The 21010-nt window shown below is 48.2% G+C and overlaps 1 protein-coding gene across 4 annotated transcripts in view; it reads left to right on the top strand.

Moving 5' to 3' along the window:
• Window positions 1-4863: 4863 nt before the first annotated feature.
• Klf3 (Kruppel like factor 3) overlaps window positions 4864-21010 on the top strand; it is a 28205-nt gene continuing 12058 nt past the window's right edge. The window contains exons 1-2 of one of the 4 annotated variants that reach the window (XM_048363893.1): window positions 4864-5293; window positions 18779-18876. In XM_048363893.1, the coding sequence (XP_048219850.1) occupies window positions 18820-18876 (57 nt within the window). In that variant the 5' untranslated portion in view covers window positions 4864-5293; window positions 18779-18819. Of the gene's footprint in view, window positions 5294-13010; window positions 15134-15258; window positions 15874-18778; window positions 18877-21010 lie in introns of those variants that run through there. The other 3 variants (XM_048363895.1, XM_048363892.1, XM_048363894.1) reach the window with 3 other exon arrangements.

The raw sequence follows: 21010 nt of genomic DNA, 5'->3' as shown, positions 1-21010 counted from the left end.
GACATGAAACCCTGTTTTTGATGTGTACCATGTTTTTTGATGTAAACTATGTTTTTGTAAGTATACCTTTTTATCCGCTTAACTCCTATACTGTTCCTTAAAAAAATTATTTTACTCTCTATATGTTTCATTATGTAAGGATGAATAAAGCAAAATAATCTTGAAAGCCAGAGAGAGAGGAAGGGGATCTTCTATAACAACTTGGTCTTGTGAGAACTCAGGCTCCAAGCGAACTGTTGTATCCTCTCTGAGGGCACATACCCCAAAGACCTAAAGACCAGTGGGTCCTACTGCTCAGAGATCCCTCCATCTTGTGACATGAGCTCAGTGCTGACCAAGCTGCCAACATGTGAACCCATGGGGATAAAACGAATCAAACTACAGTCTGTAGAACATGGCCACCCTAACAAGGAAGAGGCCAGTCAGTTCCCATCTCAGGGATGAATTGCATTCTAAATCTTTACATATCTAAGCCACTGATTTGGAAATTATACATCATTTTCCTTTGAAATAATATTAAACATAACATTTTCAGATCTCTGATGAGTTCCCCAAAGCTGGCTTAAACTCTCAATGATGTATGTACCATAGTACCTTTGCAACAAGAAAAAACTGTATGCATATATATATGTATGTGTGTGTGTGTGTGTGTGTGTATTTTTTTTCTTTTTGCCAGTCCTGGGGCTTGGACTCAGGGCCTGAGCACTGTCCCTGGCTTCTTTTTGCTCAAGGCTAGCCCTCTACCACTTGATCCACAGCTCCACTTCTGGCTTTTTCTATATATGTGGTGCTGAGGAATCGAACCCAGGGCTTCATGTATACGAGGCAAGCACTCTACCACAATGGCATATTCCTAGCCTCTAAGCTACATGCTTTTTATAGGAAAAATAATCAACAGCTGCATAGGAATGATTATTTTTAGTTTGAATGATCAGGAATTTAACTACAATAAAACTCCCAGTTTCCTGGAGAGTCTAAACCTTTGCTCTGACTCCCTTCTGCCCACCGTTCTGAGTTCTTTCAGGATTCACATGAAGCCATATTGAATCCCACAGACCCCATCTCTCCTCTTTGTCTTCAAAATCCTCTCCACCCCCTCATAGTGTTTCACCCCTACAAGCAACCTCCAGCCCTGAGAACTGCTTCACCCCTAGAGGTCAAGCTCAAAGGTCCCCAACTCTCTGAACACTTACCTCCAAGCCTTCTACAGCATTCTTCCTGTCATTCCCAATCCACCCACCCTGTCAGCTACTGGCAGTGTCCGGGATCTTCTGTTCCTCAGCTATCGCTGCAGAGCCTCCTTCTGTTTGATCTAAGATTCAAAGATTTCAACTATCTTTGTGCCATTGTCCTTAGACTGCATGATCTGCCCAACACCATCTAGGACAGCGATCCGCCCGCACAGGAGCTGCTCCTGCTGCTGGAGAGGGCAGGGTGGGGAGTCGTACACCCAGTTCAAATCTTCATCAGAACATGTGGACATCTCACTCAACCTCAGTATTTCCTGGTAACCCTAAACAGACAGACAATAGGTAATACCAACAGGAATTCCTAGAGGTGCTAGAGAGAATTGCTGGATCTTTGGTGATACTTCAAAGAAGGATAAGCCTTCGTGTGCTTCCAACTTGACTTTAAACCACCCAGCCTCATTCCCTGTCAGGTAGGGCCGTCGGAGAATTCACACAGCTGCTCACAATTTCACAAGCACGTGGTTATGTTGGACCTTCAGCCATCACCAAACAAGGAGAAGAGCCTTTTCTGGAGAAAGAAAAGCTCTGAATGGTAATATATGAGAGAGAAAGAAGCCTCAAGGACATCTATTCTTGCATTAGAATAATTGTCTGCAGTGGCGCAGAGGGGAAGTGGGAGGCTGTGGTGGCCACCGTTCACCCACCCTCACCAATTTCACCTTGGCACTTGGTCTCGTAGCCATTCGGCATCACCCAGACCCATGCACATGCACAGAACATCTTCCATCTGTTAGACACTGCTTTAGGAGCTTACAAGAGCAGAGGGAATGAGAATGTGCCTGCCATTAAGGGGCTCACACTCCAATGAGGATAAAATGGTAACAAATACATTTCTTTTAATGAGCAAGGTAATTTTAGTTAATGACGTTTCAAAAAAGAAAACAAGACAATGAGTAGACCATGAGTAGAAAGATATCTTCAGTAGTCATAATAGAGAGGTCATATTTGAGCTGAGGATTAACATGGAGAGACTAGAACCAACAACATGGAAATCTCATGATGACAAGAAGGCTGCTGAAGCTCCCAGCATCACATCACAACTTCCAAAGTAGGCTTGTGCATTTCCTGTAATGAGGAAGAAAAACATCTCCCACAAACCACAAGCACACTTCCCTTGCTATCCCCAGGGCCAGAACTAGGTCATATACCTACTCTCCAAGCAGAAGGCTGGGACCCACAGTGGCTCTTCAGAGAATGGGGAGGGGCATCCTTACCTGAGCATACTGGAAGCTAACCCAGAGGGGCTTGCTGTCAGCCAGGGTAAGCTGCCACACCAAAGGCTGAGGTGGAAAGACTTCATGTCACAACTTCATCCTAAAGCAAGTTAGTCATTGAAGGGACCTTCATGTGGAAGGTTGCAGGTTAGAAAAGGCTCTTTTTACTCCCTTGCTCTCATAGCTTTCTCACGCGTGGACCAAGCTACACGAAAGATGATGCAAAGGCATTGTGGCCACAAGATGGGCTAGGCTAGTGGCTAAGGTTATGAGACAGACACCAGGGCCTCTTAAGACAGTGCCCTACAATGGTGCCGGAGCATCAAGGCTGACTTCAGGCAGGTCTAGTTTGCGCACCTAGAAGGCTGTCCCTCGCTGCAAAGGCCCACACCGCAAGCTTGCATTTTTATACATTTCCACCGAGCTGCTTCCAGCAGGCAGTGAGCAGGGTCTGCTCAGTGATTAACCTGCTAGAAGGCTTTCTTCTCTCCTCCCATTCTTTATCACACCCCTCCCTTCTTATCCTCCCTCACACTTCACTCTAACAGACTTATTTTTCTCCTCTTCTTTGGGCCCATATATCCCACAGGCAAAACATAAAATAACATCACCACCATGCCCAAAACTCCATGGTATCGGCTTCAAGATTGCATCATCCCACGTCTCTTGCAAGAAACCTGTAATTTTTGAGCACCTACTATGCGCCCAGCACACCCATGCCAACAATTCCGTCCGTCATCATTGAACTGGTTTTTCAGCAAATACACACCTCAAGTCATCCACGCAGAATTTTAGTGATTACTGCTCAACGAGCCGCAATGGACACAAATCCAACTTTTTTCCTCCACATCATTCGTCTTTTATTCCTTTAAGTGAGGGTGGGGGGAAACCCCACTCAAGACCTTCACCACTTCACATTTCAAAGATTAGTCACGTGAGGCAGCCAGGCCAAGGCCATGAACCCGCCTCAACCCTGGTGTCCACCACGTGGGTCTTTCATGTGCGTGTGTTATTTACACTGTGTGCAATTTCACCCTTGAGGTTACCGGGTAACTAATTGTATAATACCGTGGAGCTTCATAAAGGGGCGAGGAATTATCTGGATCGCTCCCGTGGTAAGTAGGACCATGCCCGGGTAAAAAGCATCAAAGTGAGGATGGTGAACTTAAAGAGGCTTTAAAACATCTTGAAGCAATAACAAGCTATAGACGAAGCTGGGGTGGTTTTTGAAAACATTACACAGAACTTAAACAATTGAACCAATTTGTCCTTTGTTCTTTTTTTTATTGCATTCCTTATGACATTAATGCTGTGTTGTTTTTTCTTTAAAAAAAAAAAAAGGCTCTCGGAAGGCATTGCCCTGGGGCACCGAGCTCCACCCAGTCCCCCTCGGGGCCTGGGGGGCCTGGGTGCTCAGGGGTTTCCGCCCCTCCGGTGGCCGGCAGCGCGTGCAGGGCCCCGGGCTCGCCCGCGCCGCGTCCCGGTCCCCGGGCGGCCACGTGCAAGGCAAGGTCGCCGGGCCCGCCCTCGGCCAGCCCGCGCCCGCGCCCCGGGTGGGAAGATCCGACCCAAGTTGAACAAGTTTTCCGGCCCGGGGGAGTAGCGTGCTGTAGGGCGCGGGTGGGAGGGGGGTGTTCTTCTGGCTTTCGAAGAAAAGTCCCCGAAGGCGAGGGGCCACCCTCCGCGGGGGGACACGCTCGAGGGGACCCAATGCACAAGGCAGGCGCGCGCCGGGGGCGGGCTGGCCGCGGCCCCCACGCGCGCTCCGCGGCTCCGGACGCGGCCCGGCGCGGCGGCTCCTCCACCCGCGGCCGATCGGTTTTCTTTTCTTTTTATTTTTTTTTTTCCTCCGGGAGTGGGGCACTCGGCCGGCCGAGGAGGGGCCTCGCTGTGGCCGCGGGGCCCGGCCCTGCCCACCGCGCCCAGGGGCCGCCCTTCCCGCCCCAGCGGGTGATTGATGGCCCGAACTGCCCCGGCCCGCCCCCCCCTTCCCCCTGCCGAGCCGAGGCTGTGTGTTTTGGACGCTACGCTGCGGGGCAGCGAACGAGCGACGCCCGCGGCGGGCAGCGCCGCCCTTCCTTCCCCTGGGCTCGGGCGACGGCGCGCGGGTGGGGCCCCGGCGGGGCGGGGCGCGGGCTCAGGGCCGGGCGGAGGCGCGGGGCCGCGAGGGCGGAGGGCTGGGGCGGGGGCCCGCACGGAGCACGCCCGGCCCCACGGCTGGCTGTGCCGAGCCGCGCCTCGCGGGACAGGTTGGGCCGGCGGGGCGGCGCCCGGCTCCCGGGAATAATGAGCGACTGTCGGGCTGTCCCCGGGTGACGGGGCGGGGCGGGGCGGAGGCGGCGCGGGAGGCGGGGGCGGCGGGGGAAGGGCGCCGGGCGGGGTGCGTGTTTGCGCGAGTGACTCGGCCGACCCCTCGGGCGGCTGCCTCCACCCAAGTGGGTGGGGACCCGCCCAGCCCGGGCGGCCGCGGCGGCTCCCTCTCCCCTCCCTGACCCTCCCACCCCGGGTCCCAGCCTCTACTTACCCCGCCAGCCCCGGGAGGCTCGCAGAGCGAGCGGCGCCGGCGTCATGTGACTGCCCGGAGTTGGTGCCAGGAGCCAGAGGCGAGCCAGGAGCGGAGCCGCGCGGAGCCGGGGCCCGAGCCGGAGCGCCAGGCGAGCGCCCGCTGACCCGCACCGCGCCGCACCGCACGCGCGCCCGTCCCCGTCCCCCGCGGCCGCCACCGCCACCCGCGCCGGAGCGCTGACATCGCCGCCCCCGGGGGGCTCGCGGCGGCGGAGACCCGGGCCTTTCCTAACCGTGGGCAGCGCTCCGCGCCCGCGTTGCAAAGTAAGACTCCCCTCCCTCACCTTCCCGTCTCGCCCTGGCCCTTGCGCCCCCCATTACCCTCGGCCAGGCTTTATGTCACATTTTTCCAGAGTGGGGGCGCCTGCGGGGCTTGGGAAAAGTGCAGCGGCTCCTGGCAGCCGGGGGTGGGAGACGGGGGAAGGCGAGGGGGGAGGAAGGACCCCCGGGATCGCGGCCCGGAGTGAGAGATCGTGGGGAGACACGGTGAGGCTCCTGGTGCCCGGGGAGGGCGGGGGCTCACCTGTGTGGTCCCCCCTACCTCTGCCCGCCCGCCGGCTCGTGATCCCCACCAAAGCCCCCGGAAAGCTCCGAGCTCTCCGCGTGCGGCCGCGTTGTAAGGGGAAAGGTAGCGCCGAGGCCGCGCGCTCCCGCTCCTCCCCCCTCCTGTTCCCCCTCCTGCCCCCCTTCCTTACCCTCCCCCCGCTCCCACATTCTCCCCTCCCCGCCCTCCGCCCGCGCCCCCCCAGCGCGCCCTGGGCGCGCGGCTGCTCGCCCAGCCCTGCAAACTTGGAACGAGCTCCCTGGCCCTCGGGGAAGAAACTTGGGGCCACCGGGACTTGGAGGAGCATCTCGCTCGCTCCGGATCCTGAAGGTCGGGAGCTGCCGGGGCGTCGGGCTCCTCCTGGCGTGGGGGAGGGGGGCAGGGGCGGGATGGAACCGCGAGGGTTCGCCGAGCCCTCCGGGGGCCAGCGGAGAACCTGCCGCAGTGCCTGGAGCCAGGATTACGGCGTGGCTGGTGGCGGAGCGCGCCTGGGGCGGATGACTGCCCGCGGCGGTTAGGGGCCGCAGCCCCGTGGGGTTTGGAGGACTGGGGGATCCCCGGATCAGGACCCTAGGGGGGTCCATCTACGGTTTCCGAGGAGTGGGGCGCCTTGCAGGTGGCCCAGGATAAGACCGCCTGGAAGTGTCCTGGCTGAGTCCTTGGCCAATAACAGGGAGAAACTCCTTTCTGCTTTGAATTGTGCTAGATGGAGAATGTGAAGGAGACTTATTCAAAATAAGTCAGGTTAAAAGGAAATTAGTAATTGCTCACCTTGTATTTCGCCAAAATAAACATTTTGCACCGAATCACTGAACTTTTTCTTTCTTTTAAAAAAAATTTCCCTAAATACTACCCAAGATACTTTAAATATGCTGACTATATTCTCACAAGAGTCTGGTGTGTGCGGGCAAAATATGAAGTGGGAATCGGAGTTGATTTATTCAGCAAAATCAAGTGGGGGGCATAGGTTAGTTATTCTTTCGAGTATCATGTATGAATTTGAGGATCATTTGTGTCAGAGAATTCCATCTGGATGACAGTGTCTCACCCTGGGGAAGTCTTGTTTTTAGGGGGGGGGGGAAACAATCTTAACATTTTGCAAGCAAGTAGTATTGGTTGTTTTTTTTAAGTCCTGGATGATTTGCATGGATTGAAACATGAGGTATGTTAGTTGACCTTAGGCTGTTAATAGAAACTTGGGTATGGATGTTTGATTAATTTACACTCTGTAGAGGAACTAATTTTCCAGTTTTTAGTCAGTGAGATTTGCTGCTCTTAGAAGAAAATAGCCTAATGTGTTGTTGGTTGAGTTCTGTAGAAAAGGACTTAGTGTAAAGAATATTTTGGTTTGCATGAATCCAAGTGTGAGAATAACAAAGAAAAAGTAGCTGCTTAGACCACAAGTCTTGTCAGGTATAAACACCTTAGCTTTAGAGAAAGCTATTTTCCTGACTACAAAGTTTCTAAATTAAAACTCAGTCTTGTTGCTATGGGCACTGGTGATGCCTTTCTTTTTTAACCTGTAGTTCTGTCTCCACACCAATCTTTATACCTCTGATCATGAAAAGATCTGCATTAAACCATTCTAACACACTAAAGAGAAACAACTTGACTAGGACTGCAAATGAACTTTTACTACCTTAAAGATAGCTAAAGGAAAAATAGACATACCATCTATTAAGACCTGACACTCTCGTCTACAGACTAAAAATTTGGGGTTCAATGAAGTGCCAGGGACAGAGGGTTCTTTCCCTGCATTTGAAAAAACACCAAAGATTTCCACTAGATGTCCCATACATAGCCTGCCTTGGATTTTAGTGCTGTAAACCATGGCTGAGGGAGGCTCTCAAATTGGTCCCAGTTCAGTTATGTGGGGTAGGTAACTCGGTTGTAATCTGAAGTCTTAACAGCAGTGCTTTATCCTGATTTTCCTCTTGATGCTTTTGAGACTGAATGATAATTACCCTAACCTAGGATTTGGTCAGGGTTGGGGACTCATCATTGGGTTGGAGCAGAAAGGGACAAAAGAAACCAGAAAGGCTGGTGTTCATTTGGAGGGTCTCTGCGGCCTGAATATGATAAAAAAAAAAAAAATCACACGTGCACTTACCCTGTTTACTGTATGTGGCAGCTCCTGTTTGTAAATAGGGCAGGTCCCCTGCATAAAGCTGGTGTTATTATTCACACCCGTAGAACAAACACCTCCACCCCCCTGTTGTTGTCTTAAAAAACTCCAGCTGCTCATGAATATAGGGTCAGGGAGGGCCGGCTAAATGTTTCTCTGTGCTTTCTCTCCAGCACAGCCAGCAGAGCTGTTTCCTGTTCTTTGTTTCAAGGCTGGGGTTTGCGTCATACATTCCAAGTGGCATATGTGTGCTCTTTCCTGTTTCAGGCTGTTTTCTGGTAGATCAGTAGCCTGGACCAGGCCTTGGTCCCTGCCCCTCAACTCCCTATCCCCACCCAGGTAGTTATCTTGTCTCTACACCGAACGATTGCTTAAGATGCTAGTATTATGTCATAATGAAAAGTCAGTTAACCTTTTTACATACAGCCTTTGCTCCTGGGTTTAGATGGGCAAATCAATACCTCTTACCTTCCCCCCCCCCCAACATTTTGATTGTGGATTTTAAGTAATTTATGTTGTGTCTAGTGGCAAAGAAAACTGAGGGAGGTAGCTTTTGTTTGTGTTTGCAGTCCTCCTGTGAAGGTGAGTAAAGTGTCTCAGATAGGCATTTTGCCCTGAAGCTGTCAATTTTAGATCAGGATTAACATCTTACAGTAGAGAAGACATAACATTATCTGAGCGCTGTGGCCATTCTGTTCACTTCCACACTGGCTGCCCAAGGCATGCTGGGATGGAGGGGGGGGGCAATGTCCACATAACTTGACCTGGACTGAAGAAACTAGTGTTATGAAGAAGTCTTTGGACAAATTATTTAAGCAAAGCTATGTGTGTGTGTGTATTATATGCACATATATGTATATATACATATATAGTATCAGGATTATTTCTTTTATTAAAGACAAATTTTACTGTGTTCTAGTCATTATTTCTAAACCATTTTAAGAATAAAAAGCATAAGGAAAAGGAAAACAGGTAATAAAATTCACTTAATAATAGGGTGTTGGTTTTTGTTTATATTTTGAAAATAGAAGAAAAACACTTTTTTTTCCAATGATAAACTTTTTTTTTTTTTTTTGCCAGTCCCTGGGCTTGAACTCAGGGCCTGAGCACTGTCCCTGGCTTCTTTTTGCTCTACCCATTGAGCCACAGCACCACTTCGGGCTTTTTCTGTTTACGTGGTGCTAAGGAATTGAACTCAAGGCTTTTTGCATGCTAGGCAAGCACTCTACCACTAAGCTGCATTCCCAGCCCTCAGTGATAAACTTTTCATATCCCAAATTTTTTAATATCAGTGGGTTAACTGTTTAAAACCTACAGTAACATTTTTTCTTTTGAGTCTTCAGAAAGTTGTGGGTTTTTTTTTTTTTGTTTTTTTTTTTTTTTTTGTTTTTGCCAGTCCTGGGCCTTGGACTCAGGGCCTGAGCACTGTCCCTGGCTTCTTTTTGCTCAAGGCTAGCACTCTGCCACTTGAGCCACAGCGCCACTTCTGGCCATTTTCTGTATATGTGGTGCTGGGGAATTGAACCCAGGGCCTCATGTATACGAGGCAAGCACTCTTGCCACTAGGCCATATCCCCAGCCCCAGAAAGTTGTGTTTTAAGGAAATGGTTGGCAAAGAAGTTTTGGTTTTTCTTATTTTTTTCTTTTTGGCAAGTGTCTTTTTAAAACTTATTTTGGGATTTTCTGTAAAACCTAAAAGGATGGCCTACACTGCCCTGATGAAACTCAAAACGTTTGCAGAGACAGTACATTCGATTCTGAACTCTCAAAATACAGATGGACAAGGGTTTGGTTGGGAAGATTTATATATAAGGCATTTTTGCTTTATGTATAAAATGAAAGCGTAAAATCTGTTAAAGTGAGTAGAACCAAATACACTTCTTTGAAAAGTGATGTGAGCAATCAGGCACTAATGGCTCACTCCTGTAATGCAACTCAAGTTTGAGATCTGAGGATTGTGGCTCAAAGTCAGCTCAAGCTAGAAAGTCTATGAAGCTCTTATCTCCAGTTAACCACCACCAAAGAGCTGGAAGTGGAGCTGTTGCTCAGTTGGTAGAGTGCCAGCCTTGGGTGAAAAAGCAAGGAGCAGTGCTCAGGCCCTGGGTTCAAGCTCTACCACTGACACACACACACACACATACACACACACACGATAAGAGTCTCCAGAAAGTTCCAGCAAGAAATTTTCCCTTCCTCGGGAAAAGCAGCATGAAATGTTAAGCTAACTTGTAGAGCAAGAGGCCTTTAACCTGCAACTCAAAAGTAACCCAAATAGAAACAGGTTTTTGGATTTAGTTCCAAAGCTGGTGATCCAACTAGATTTAGTAGACAGTCATCATGTGTATCTCCCTTTTTAGTGGAGATGGGGAGGGAGCTGGTTAATAGGATTGGTTAAAGTTTAATATATCAAAAAATTTCTCAAGGCTTTTAAATTATGTTAAGTAGTTGAGGGGAATAACATTGATGGTTACTGCAATTCTTTAAAAATGAGAATAATAGTTTTATCTTTTGACCATGTAAGGTTATTTTTTTTGTTTTGCCAGTCATGGGGCTTGAACTCAGGGCCTGAGCACTGTCCCTAGCTTCTTTTTGCTCAAGACTAGCACCCTACCACTTCAGCCACAGCACCACTTCCAGCTTTTTCTGTATTTGTGGTGCTGAGGAATCGAACCCAGGGCTTCATGCATGCTAGGCTAGCACTCTACTACTATGCCACATTCCCGGCCCCCGCCCCCTGATGTAAATCTTTATTCCTAATCTAATTGTGGTGCCTCCATCTTCCCTTTAGATTTTCTGCCTTCCTAGTATTTCTAAATTTACTCTTTTGCTATAAATGGTAGCTTCTGTAGGCAATATTTCTTGTTGTTTTCATACCCATTTAAGAAAAATAAAACATAAACAACTTCGGCCTTTCAATACTAGGAATTATCCTGGAAGTTTAAGCTTTCAGACAGGCCTCATTTATCATTGGTTCTAGCTTTACTGACTGAATGATTGATTGATTTGATCTACACTCTTCTGCTTTAGTTGGGATGCTGGTCTGTGTTGTGTTTTCAAGCGTGGCCTGTCTCTTCTTTGGGTTCAGACACCCCTGCCCGCCCCCCCAGTCTTCACTATCCAGCCAAGCTCAGGGACAGGAAACCAGACAGCGTCTGCCCGATAAGGGATAGCTTTGTCTAAAGGAGGTAGCCCTGTGCCCCCCACCCCAAACTCTCCTTCCTCGAAGTTTAGCAGTTCTGAAGCAGAACTAGAAATGTTTTCTCTCAGGCTTGTCTACCCTTCACCTGGCCAGCCCCTCATGCTAATTCTGGAATGTCACCATCTTGGATGGCACAAGGAAGGAATCGTTTGTATGTTTTGATCTGAGTGTTTCCCCAGCTAGTTGTTAAAGGGGGCTGGAAACGGAATGCAGCAAGTTCCATGGCACTTGAGCCCAATGGTTCCAGTATCCCTCATCTCCAGGAATAGGGTGCCCCTTTCCAAAAGAGCTTTTCTAAACAGCCTAATTGAGCCCAGGACATTCTCAGGGTGATTGCCAACCTCTGAAAGGTTTGGGGATCCTGCCAGGGATGGTCCCCAGCTGGTCTCAACCCAGATTAGTGCAGTTTGGCCAACTCTAGACAGGACAGATGGTGGGAGGATGGGGTTATGGTCAAAGTTTTCTACCCTGGAGAACAACCTTGGAGTCAACTGGAGTATTTTCTCCTTTGGTCTGTGTGCCATTCTTTCAAAGAACTACTGTTCTTGGAGTATAATCACTGCAGTTTACTCCTTTATCTACATCCTTAACCTTCTAGAGCCTAGCTTTGTACCCCAAAACTACTTGTACTAGAAAGATGAAGTTCCTGTTCTGCTTAGTTCTCCAAGCAGGAGAGCTCTTGCAAAGTTTTTCACTCCATTGAAGATGGTTTTCCAGTCTAGTTTCGCTGGCCTCTGGACCAATTTTTCATGTTGGGCTCTTGGCATCCAATCATCTCTGAGATCTTCTTACCCTGTGTTTTATCCTAGCAATATGAGAAGTGTCATTTGACAACCATTTATTCATCTCCCAGCTATTTATTGAGAACCTGCTCATTAGCACTCATCTCAAATGATGTGCAATCCTTATTGGGAGTTATGCCACTGGATGGAGTCGGTCTGCAGTGATCTAACCTGAAAAGGCATTTTGAAATCTTAATTGTCCGGTGGAACCACCCCAGGGCCCTGCTTATTGGCATAGAGGAGTGTGCACACCACACCCTCTCTGTGCCTGCGGTGACCCCAGGATGGAGCCATGGCACAAGAAAGCAGGTGCTACCTCACAGGCTCCAAAGGACAGAAATATCGCTGGTCTGCAGGCAGGACCACCTCTGTTCTTGGCTACAGCTCCAAGCAACAGTGCACATTCAGGCAAGTCATTTCACCTCTGTTCCTCCATTTCCTCATTTCTAAAACGGGGATGAGGACCTGACCCCACCACCTTTGTAGTTATTAGGAGGATTTCCGTATTTACATCCATCAAGCTGCCAATTTTTCTTAGCAGTTTTATGGACCAGTTGCAGGTGCACTGGCAAGGAAGAATAGCCTTATTTGGGGCCTGCAGAATGTGGGTTTTGATCTTGGATCCAAGCATGCTTGAAAAGGGGGCGGGTAGCCAGGAGGGAGCATGTTGAGAGTTGTTAAAAACTGCTGCTGTTGACTACTGTAACCCCATGCCCTGTGGTCCATATTTCCCAGAGACCAGTCTGGGAACAGACACTCCCACTGGTGAGATGTTGGTATAATGTTTAGTTCTCTTCTTTTCCAACGATGACTTGGGGTTCAAAATCCTGGCTCTCCTATGTAGCTACTATTTTGATCATGGCAGGTTGTTTTCCTTCAGTTCCCAGTGCCCATCTCACAGGCTTTTAGTGACAATCTTCTTGCACAGAACAGAACTGGTGCTTACCAGTTTGGAAGGTGGAGCTGACCAGCAGGAAGTGTGACATCACTTAGTCCCTTGCTAGCATTGCCTTTTTTTTTTATAAAAAAGCCTGCTGTCTCCACCCCACCCGTTTTCCCTGCAGTTGTCTCTTCCTCCTTCCCCTTTTTCTCCTGTCTTGTTTTGTTTCATTATCATCGTCACCATCATCATCACTATCTGAGGTTCTGGGATTGAATCCAGGGCACCTGAGCTCCATCATCTCCTCCTCCCCATTTTGTCTTAGATTGTAAAACAGAAATAGAGAACTTGGCACTAGGACTTGTTTGGAAGACAGTGGTGGATAGTAACCGTGGGTAGTAATTCTGTGAGGACAGTGATCTGGGGGACCTGGGTAGGCAAGGTTAAGGTCAGAGGCTGTAACTCCTTGCAGTAAGTTTTGCTCCCTAGGCTTCCAGGGCCGAGGGGGACATTCACCGCATCCCCATCTCCACAGCTTACTTACCTAGGGCACATTTGCAGTGCATTCAGACAGAGAGATGGCTGTAGCTCTTTATCTGTATTTACTTTTTGTTTGCTTTTTGGAGGCTAGGTCTCTGAGGTCCTTAAGGTCTGATTTTCAAAAATGTTTCCCTCTTCTCCTTTTTTTGGGGCGGGGGGCGTGTGGAGAAGGAACTCCCTCAGATGAGATGTGGCACCTGTCTGGCCTCAGGATGCTCCCATTGCTTGTGACAGGGATGCCCCCTTGGGGGAACTAAAGCAGGCTCAGCATCTAGGTAAGCGGAGGTGGCCTAGGATCTTCCGGGAGCAATCAGCTGGCGCCCTGGCCCGGGTGGGAAGGGCCTTGAGCTGGTCTTTGAAGAGTTAGGAGGATTTAGATAAGCCGGAAGGGGAGGGGGGCATTCCACCCTGGTTGCCCAGCATCTGGGCCAAAAATGAACAAAGGCTCAGGCTGGAAAGGAGGAGGCAGGGCCGCCAGCACAAGGGGCGCTTAGCCGGTTAGAAAGGGGGTTAGCTGGGCATGGCTGGTTAAAAAGGGCAAGCAGCACAGGCACCTGCATCCACCCCTTGATGCTGTGAGAGCTTGAGAGGGAGAAGGGGAAAGAGCCCAAAGGAGGTCTGGCTGCTTTGGAGGGTCCAAGGGCATGGAGGTGGGGCAGCTAGGAAAAGCAAGGAAAGCTCCCATGGACCCAGGCTGGAGGCCCTGGTGGCAGTGGTACAAGTGGAAAGAAAAGGGATGAGGAAGGCCTCACCACTGACCTTAGGTTGCCATGGTGAAAAAGCAGAAAATAAGGCAAACAGGAGGTGGGGAGGGGCCACCTTTAAGAAGCAGGAGCCCTGAAGAGGGGGAGGAAGAGGAGTCCTGGGGCTGCGGGCCTGGGCTATAGTGGAGGTTACAGATGCTTTTCTGTTTCTGCCTTGTTTACTTTTGAGGGGAGAGGGCAGTGTTAGCAGCATGGGCTTTGCATTTAAAGGTCCAGAGCTCTCCAACATCAGCCTTCCAGGGCTCCTCAGGAGCAGAAAGGCGGGAATGGCCTCCCTTCCACCCTGATGGCCTTCCTCTGGTTATTTGGAAGGTTCTAGCCATCCTTGCTTAGGCTGGAATTTCCAGGAACGGCAGCTGCCTTGAGCAGTCACTCCCTCCCACCACCCCCTGCCTGCAGGGTGGGGCCCCAAGGGTGGAGGCCCTGCGGGGTGGGGTGGGGTGGGTCTCCGGTGATAGGGAGGGCACCCCGGGAGAGGAGAGGGAGTGGAGAGGCCACGTGGCCTCTTGCTGCCTTTCTGGCTTTGATTATATAACGCCTCCCTGTTCTCTGGGAGGGTTTAGGCGAGGCCTGATGATCCGTGTACACAGCCGGATTAGACATTGTGGGTATTTTTTCCGTTTCTCTTGGGTTGCCTGCCTTTAGAATGAAAACAACAAAGTTGTCCCTAGACATAAAGGAGGAAAACAAGTGTACGGTCTTGGTTGGGGAAATGACTGAGTTTGCTCAAGTTTCTTTCAAGGAGGAGGTTGTGGATGGCCACTCACTCACTAGGTGCTCTTGAACTTGAGCTGACTCCAGCCCACTGTGTATTTGAGTTTCCCCACTCTTGCTCTGCTGGGCACCCCCAGTCTGGAAATGTAGGGGGTGTGGAGAGGATTGCTTGATGGTTACCTTTGCACCTGTCCTTATTTACATGCAGAATCAATTGCTCCACTTGGTCTTTCCGCAGTACAGGGTGTGGGCAGAATCTTATCGGGAGCCATGTCCTGTTTGGACAAGTTGGACTCGCCCTGGCCGCTCTCCACGGGGTGGAGCACATGGGTGGAGGCAGGAAAGGAAAATTGGGTGGCTTGTTCACCCGGGAGAGAAGAGGGCAGAGTGCTTGCTCACTAGCTCATTATATTTTCATCTGAAATGAAATAATTAACTTCTGTCATTTTACAAAAGCACACAAGTGCAACGCAATCCTAATTTATGAGGGGCAAAGATTTGGAAATATTCTGCAGAAGTTTTTCCTTTCAAAGCCAACAAAAGAAGACTGAGGTAGGTGAATGAAAATCCTTGCGTGGTGTGGAGACGGGTGTGGAGATAGATCTAGGTAGGCGCCAGCGCCTGGCTCTCTCACTGAAAACCTCCAGCTCTAAGAGATGCCTGCTCACCTGAGTGGCCCGTCCCCTCGGTGCCTGGCCAATGCTCAGGCCATCGGGAGCTTTTGAAGAGCTTGTGTAAAGAAGTGGGTAATGAAGAGGGAAGATTTCTCAGAAGGAAGTTTAGCTACCGGGAGGTTGCTTGCTTGCCTGGCCCCTTTTTCTGGCCAAGAAACACACACCCCTGCACCCAGTTCCTTTGGGGAGAAAAGAGGTTGGGGGAAGGGAAACACTTGGGAGAGGGAAAAGCGCACTTGCTCAGGGCTGCTGGCTGAACTGTTCTCTGTACACCTGGCCTGGGTCTGCTAGGAAACAAAGGTTTGCTTTGAGGGATACAGATAATTGGGAGCTGGAGGGGTCAGGGTGGGTTGGGGGAAGATAATGCCGGGACCCTTTGAGAATCAAGAATTGGGAAAGGAAGGGAGACAGAGACAGGAAGAGCAAATGTCAGGCTAGCCTTGCTTTCGCTGTAAGAAGGAGGGGATACTCTGCCCCCCCCTTCTCTTTCTCCCTCTCCTCCACTCCTACCCCTTCTCTGACTCTGCAGCTCATTGGTCCCATTTCTTTCTGAAGCAGCTGTGCTGTTGGACCTCACAGACAGCTGGATAGAATCCTGAAGCAGAACTTTCCTGGAAGTCATGTATGTGATTCTCCATGCTTTTAATATATAATCACATCATTTTGCATTTTCACAGAAATCTGACCCTTGCTTTGACACCTAAAGTCAGAAGTGGGAAGGGATGTAAGAGACATCCCTTTCTTTATTGGAGAAAAAAAAAATTAAGTTTTATGGGCTATCCTAGCAAAAGAACATAGTTACTACAGGTATGGGAAGTTATTTGGTAGTGGTGTTATTGTTGCATTTTTATTCCTAAGCACCTCAGTAACTCAGAAGTTGTTTTTGCCTCCCCCCATCTCCTTTTAAATGCTTTTTTTGTTACCCTGAGATAGCTTAGGTTAGCTCTTTTTTGCTAAGCTATGTAGAGCTAAAGTGAAAATATATTTATGATTGGAAAATAGTAAGGAAAAAAACAGAAGCTCCTTGAGTCTTCTACTACATCTGTGATAGCACACACAGTGGCCAACAGAATTCCCCACCCCAGCTAAAACAGGAAGCTTGTTTTAAAACCCTGAGATAGATAAACTTGGATCTAAGGTCTGTGTCTAGGCGCTAATATCTGTTTTAGTGCGCCACCTACTGGTTCTGATGATTGCTTGCCAGTGTTGTGTAATTGATTTCTACAGCATTTGTGGTTTATTTAGCATTCTTTTCAAGTATGATACTATTCCCAGGGCATGGAGCTGCCCACTGCTAACAAAGGCCATCAAGTATATGGACCTCGGTTCTTCCAGAACTTAAGGCTACTTTTCAGTTCTGTGAAAGGCACTTTGAAGATATTACAGCTACTGTTCTCTGATTCCAGAACCTAAGAACAGTAACAAGTCTCTGATATAGGACATAGATGATTTTTGAAGATAAAGCATGATTGGTTTTTGTGTTTGGTTCTCTTCCTGAATATTGAGTTCCTTTCTACCTTCTGTTACCATCCCCCCGCCCGTGTGTGTGTGTGTGTGTGTGTGTGTGTACGTGTGTGTACGTGTGTGTGTGCACCTGCACGCGCACGCACCAGTCCTAGGGCTTGAATTCAGGACCTGGACCCTTGAGCTTTTCTGTTCAAAGGCTGGCTCTCTACTACGTTAGCCACAGCTCTACTTCCAACTCATTGGTGGTTAACTGTAGATAAAAGTTTTATATACTTTCCTTCCTGGAGCTGGTTTTGAACCATGATCCTCAGATCTCAGCCTCCTGAGTAGTTAGGATTACAGGCATGAGCCAGTGAAGCCCAGCTTGTTTTGCTTTTACAATCTGATTTAATCACCCTAAAACGTTGAGAAGCAGGTAAGGTAGGGGGCATCTGTGTGGCCTGTGGCATGTTGGTTACAGTCTACAAAGGCTTAAAGCCAACGCTCAAGGCTTGTTCACTGGAGAATGGGCATGCTTTTATTTAGAAAGATTCACATCGAGGTAGCGTGAGTGGTTATCACATCTGTAAGAGCAAGTTTATTTTGTAGGAAGTGCTGGTGGGTGGCTATGGTCTCGCTGGTCTGTAGGTATCTGGCTGGGAGATTATCTGACCCGATCTCCCAATTCTTGTTTATAAGCAGGAGATCTCACCTTTCTTGTTGATTGTCCCATACAGATCTTGGACTCAGTTCCTCTAGCTATAGATGTCAGTGCAGCTGCTAGGCTGGGACTGCCTAGTAATAGATCCCAAGACACAAAAGGGTTTTCATCCTTCATTCTGAAATCATCCATTTTTCACTGGCTGTTGGAAACATCACCATGGTTTTGAGCTGCCTGGAATTAAATTGTGCTTGTCGATTATAATGCAGCCTGCTATGTAGGAAAATGTGATGTTGAAGTCAAGGCCTTCAGGTTGAGTTGTGGGGAAAATTTTCAGGAACTGCATGTAGTCCTGTTATAGCGTCTGAAGATGCCTTAGTGTGCCCTGTAGAAAACACACTGCAAGATTTTTATCTTGGAGCTTTGGGGGGGAGGGGTTTTAGTGCTGGAATACCAGAAATCATTCAGGATGGGGACTTGAGCTTCCTTATGTAGAGCTCAATGTAGAACTTTAGCTCCATCTAGAACTTACATCACCCTATGGAGCCAGGATGATAAAGAGTTTGCCTCAAGCCAAAACTCTTAACCAAATTGGAAAGTAAGTACCTGAAGCCAGTTTCTGAAGATCTGAACCTTGATATAAAAAGTGCTAGTGGAAGGGCACTTCAAGACTAAGCATTTCTTGAAGAATCGTAAGTGTAAATTAAGGTGAAAAGAATTCAACCTCTGTTAAATTTAAAATTACCTATTTGAGACCAATAGAATGTTTTGGAAAAGCTGGGGTGTGGCTCAGTGGTAGAGCATGCTTATCATGTTGTCTCCTGCACCACCACCACCACAAAAAAATTCCCATGTGTGTGTGTGTCTCACCCAAGAATTCTTCAAGAAGTTTACCTTAAAAATGAATGAAGGAGGGCTGGGAATATGGCCTAGTGATAAAGTGCTCGCCTTGTATACATGAAGCCCTGGGTTCGATTCCTCAGCACCACATATACAGAAAAAGGGGGTGTTAATGATATGGTGACTTCTATGTTTTCTTTCTGCTCATCATCCATTTCTCCCCAGTTTCTTCCTGATGAACATAAGGGGGAAAGGCAGGGCATTTAACCACCAGGTGTAGTGCCACTTCTCTTGAGTTGCTCCATGATTCTGGCCACAAGTGGCTGGACTGTACACACTGTACCAGAAATAATCGGGGTTTATGTATTTGGTTCAGAACATCAGTTGGCTCTAGTGACCCTGACCATGGCGCCTGGTTTTAATGATAGAACCTGGCATCTTTTGTAGGTAAGGGAAACAATTCTTGCCATTCCGGGGGTAGAGGGGAAGATGGGAAAAGGACAGGATGATACTTTGTGTTTGCTAGTTTAGTCCTCATGTGGCCTCAGGACTCAGATGGACATCTTGCTTTGTTTTCTAGGCCACAACCACCAGAGCACCCTAGAAGGCTTAACAAAAAGAATGCTCATGTTCGACCCAGTCCCTGTCAAGCAGGAGGCCATGGACTCCGTGGCGCTGGTAAGTCCTCCAGGATTGAAAAACCTTTAGCCGTGACGTGTGTTGTGCTAGGCTCTCCAGTTCCTAGTTACTTGACAGTTTTTGAAGTCAAGGTAATAAATGGATGCTGTATCTACCCTCCTTGACAAGTGGAACCTGCGCTCCCTTCACACCTGTGCCCCAAACCCCCAAGACACGATCATTCCACAGGCAACTCTGGCTAGCCATGACCAAAGTAGATGCACAAAATGCCTCCACCCTTTTTGTGGTGGTTGTTGTTCTGGTTCTGAATATAGGGATTTGCTTCAAAACTGTTAGCATCTGCCATCTGGGGTTGTGAGTGAACAAGGAGAAGCCGAGGAGCAAAAGAGCGGTGGCTGGGAGGACAGTGTCCTTTTGCCTGGAGTTGGAGGGAGAGAGCCATGCACATTTTCTTCTTCAGCAGGCTCGGTGCTGTGCTTAATAGTCCCTCTGAGCTGGGCTCACTTAGTCCCTCTGAGCTGGGCTCCTAGTCCCCACCAGGGACCTAGTCATGACCCGGGTGTTCGTGTCAGTCCAACACCAGTGTCACAGATGAAGCATGAGTGACAAAGAAGTGTCTTGCTTCAAAGCAGGAAGGGTGTGGATGTGAGTGTAAGGGAATCTGCCTTATGAATACTGAATAACAAGGCAGTATTCTCTCCTGGGTCTTTCTTCCACAGACTTGGAAAATAGTCACCAAGGGAATGACTGGGCCTGAGCTTTGGATCTGAAAGTTTGAGATGACACACTTGCAAACTTAGGTCATCCCTACGCATTGGCTGCAGAGGTTCCTGCCAAAAAAGACTTAGGGGTCACTCAGAAGCCCTTGGACTGAGTCGCCGTAGCTAGGGCTAAGCCTGTGAGGTTCTGACCCATGAGTCTGTAGGGAAAAGTGAACTCAGAGTTGTCGTTCTGTAAATAATGTTTACATTTTTATGGCAGGTTCACTGGATAAAGCGTATATCTGCATATGAGACTAGCTTAGCAAGGCACATTTTATTAATCAAAACACTAGATTGCCTTCTTACGTTAATCCCAAGATGTCATTCTTCAGCCCTTTTCTTACCAGCTACTGCCTGATCATCTAGGAGGGAAATTAAGGTTAAAAAAAAAAATCCCTAGTTATATCCTTGAAATGTGAATAGGTTTTTAGTACTGTAGAATATAAAAAAATTTTATGAACAGTCAGAGCCCCGGATGACGCATTGCACTCCGCGCTCTGCTTCCAGTGCATTTAATCAAGCATGAAGAGCCTAATTTCAAGCTAACATGCAGATCCCCACTACTAAATTGGTATGAAATAATTAAGTGCACAAAAATGCACTTAGCTGAAAAGAATGGGAAATAAGAGGAAATGGAAGTAACCTAAACTTGTAATGTTGTAAGTTGGAGTGATATATGAAATTAAAACAATGGAGAAGTGTTGAGATTTCTTCTCTCCTGCATGTACTAGTTGTCAAGCTTGGATGACACTTAGTGAACTTGATTGGATAGTTGCACCAAAAGTTAATGTCAGCCCGTTCCAGCGAGAGGAATTTTTTTCTTAGTCAGCTAACTGAAACATTGAGTAGGGAATTGTAATTATTTTACTTTTTAAAAAAATTAAAAGAGTTTTCGTTCTCACTCTTAAATCTTCAAATTCTGTCTTCATTACTCATAGGCAAAGTATACTGAATCTAATATATTACTCTTAAATTTCAGTCTGACTATTCAGACAGCACAACATTCTCATTTGGGGTTGTTTATTTATTTTTTTCAGTTCAAACTGGGCATTGAACTCAGAGCCTTAAGCTTGTGTTTTATTTATCACTTGAGCCACATCCTCAGCTCTTTTTGCTATAGTTACTTTTTTTCCCCCCCATGTTCTGGAACATTGATCCTCCCACCTCCTGCATAGCTGGGATTGCAGTCTTGTACCACCACACCCACCCATATGAGGTGTTTTTTTTTTTTTTCAATTCCACACATAAAAATACTTGATGACAGCTTTTCTCCACCCACTTTTTAAAAGGAGAGAGGCCTGCAGACACAGTCTTCTTAGTTTGTATTTCGTCATAGTTTAGAGAAAGTGAGGAACTGTCGTTTATCTCTTATGAAAATATAAGCCTTCATACTTTACTCTGCTAAACCCTGA

This window comes from Perognathus longimembris, chromosome 16 (assembly GCF_023159225.1).
Source record: "Perognathus longimembris pacificus isolate PPM17 chromosome 16, ASM2315922v1, whole genome shotgun sequence".
NCBI lineage: Eukaryota > Metazoa > Chordata > Mammalia > Rodentia > Heteromyidae > Perognathus > Perognathus longimembris.
The sequence above is the reverse complement of the archived record's forward strand: the minus strand, read 5'-3'. Positions and strand labels throughout refer to the sequence as shown.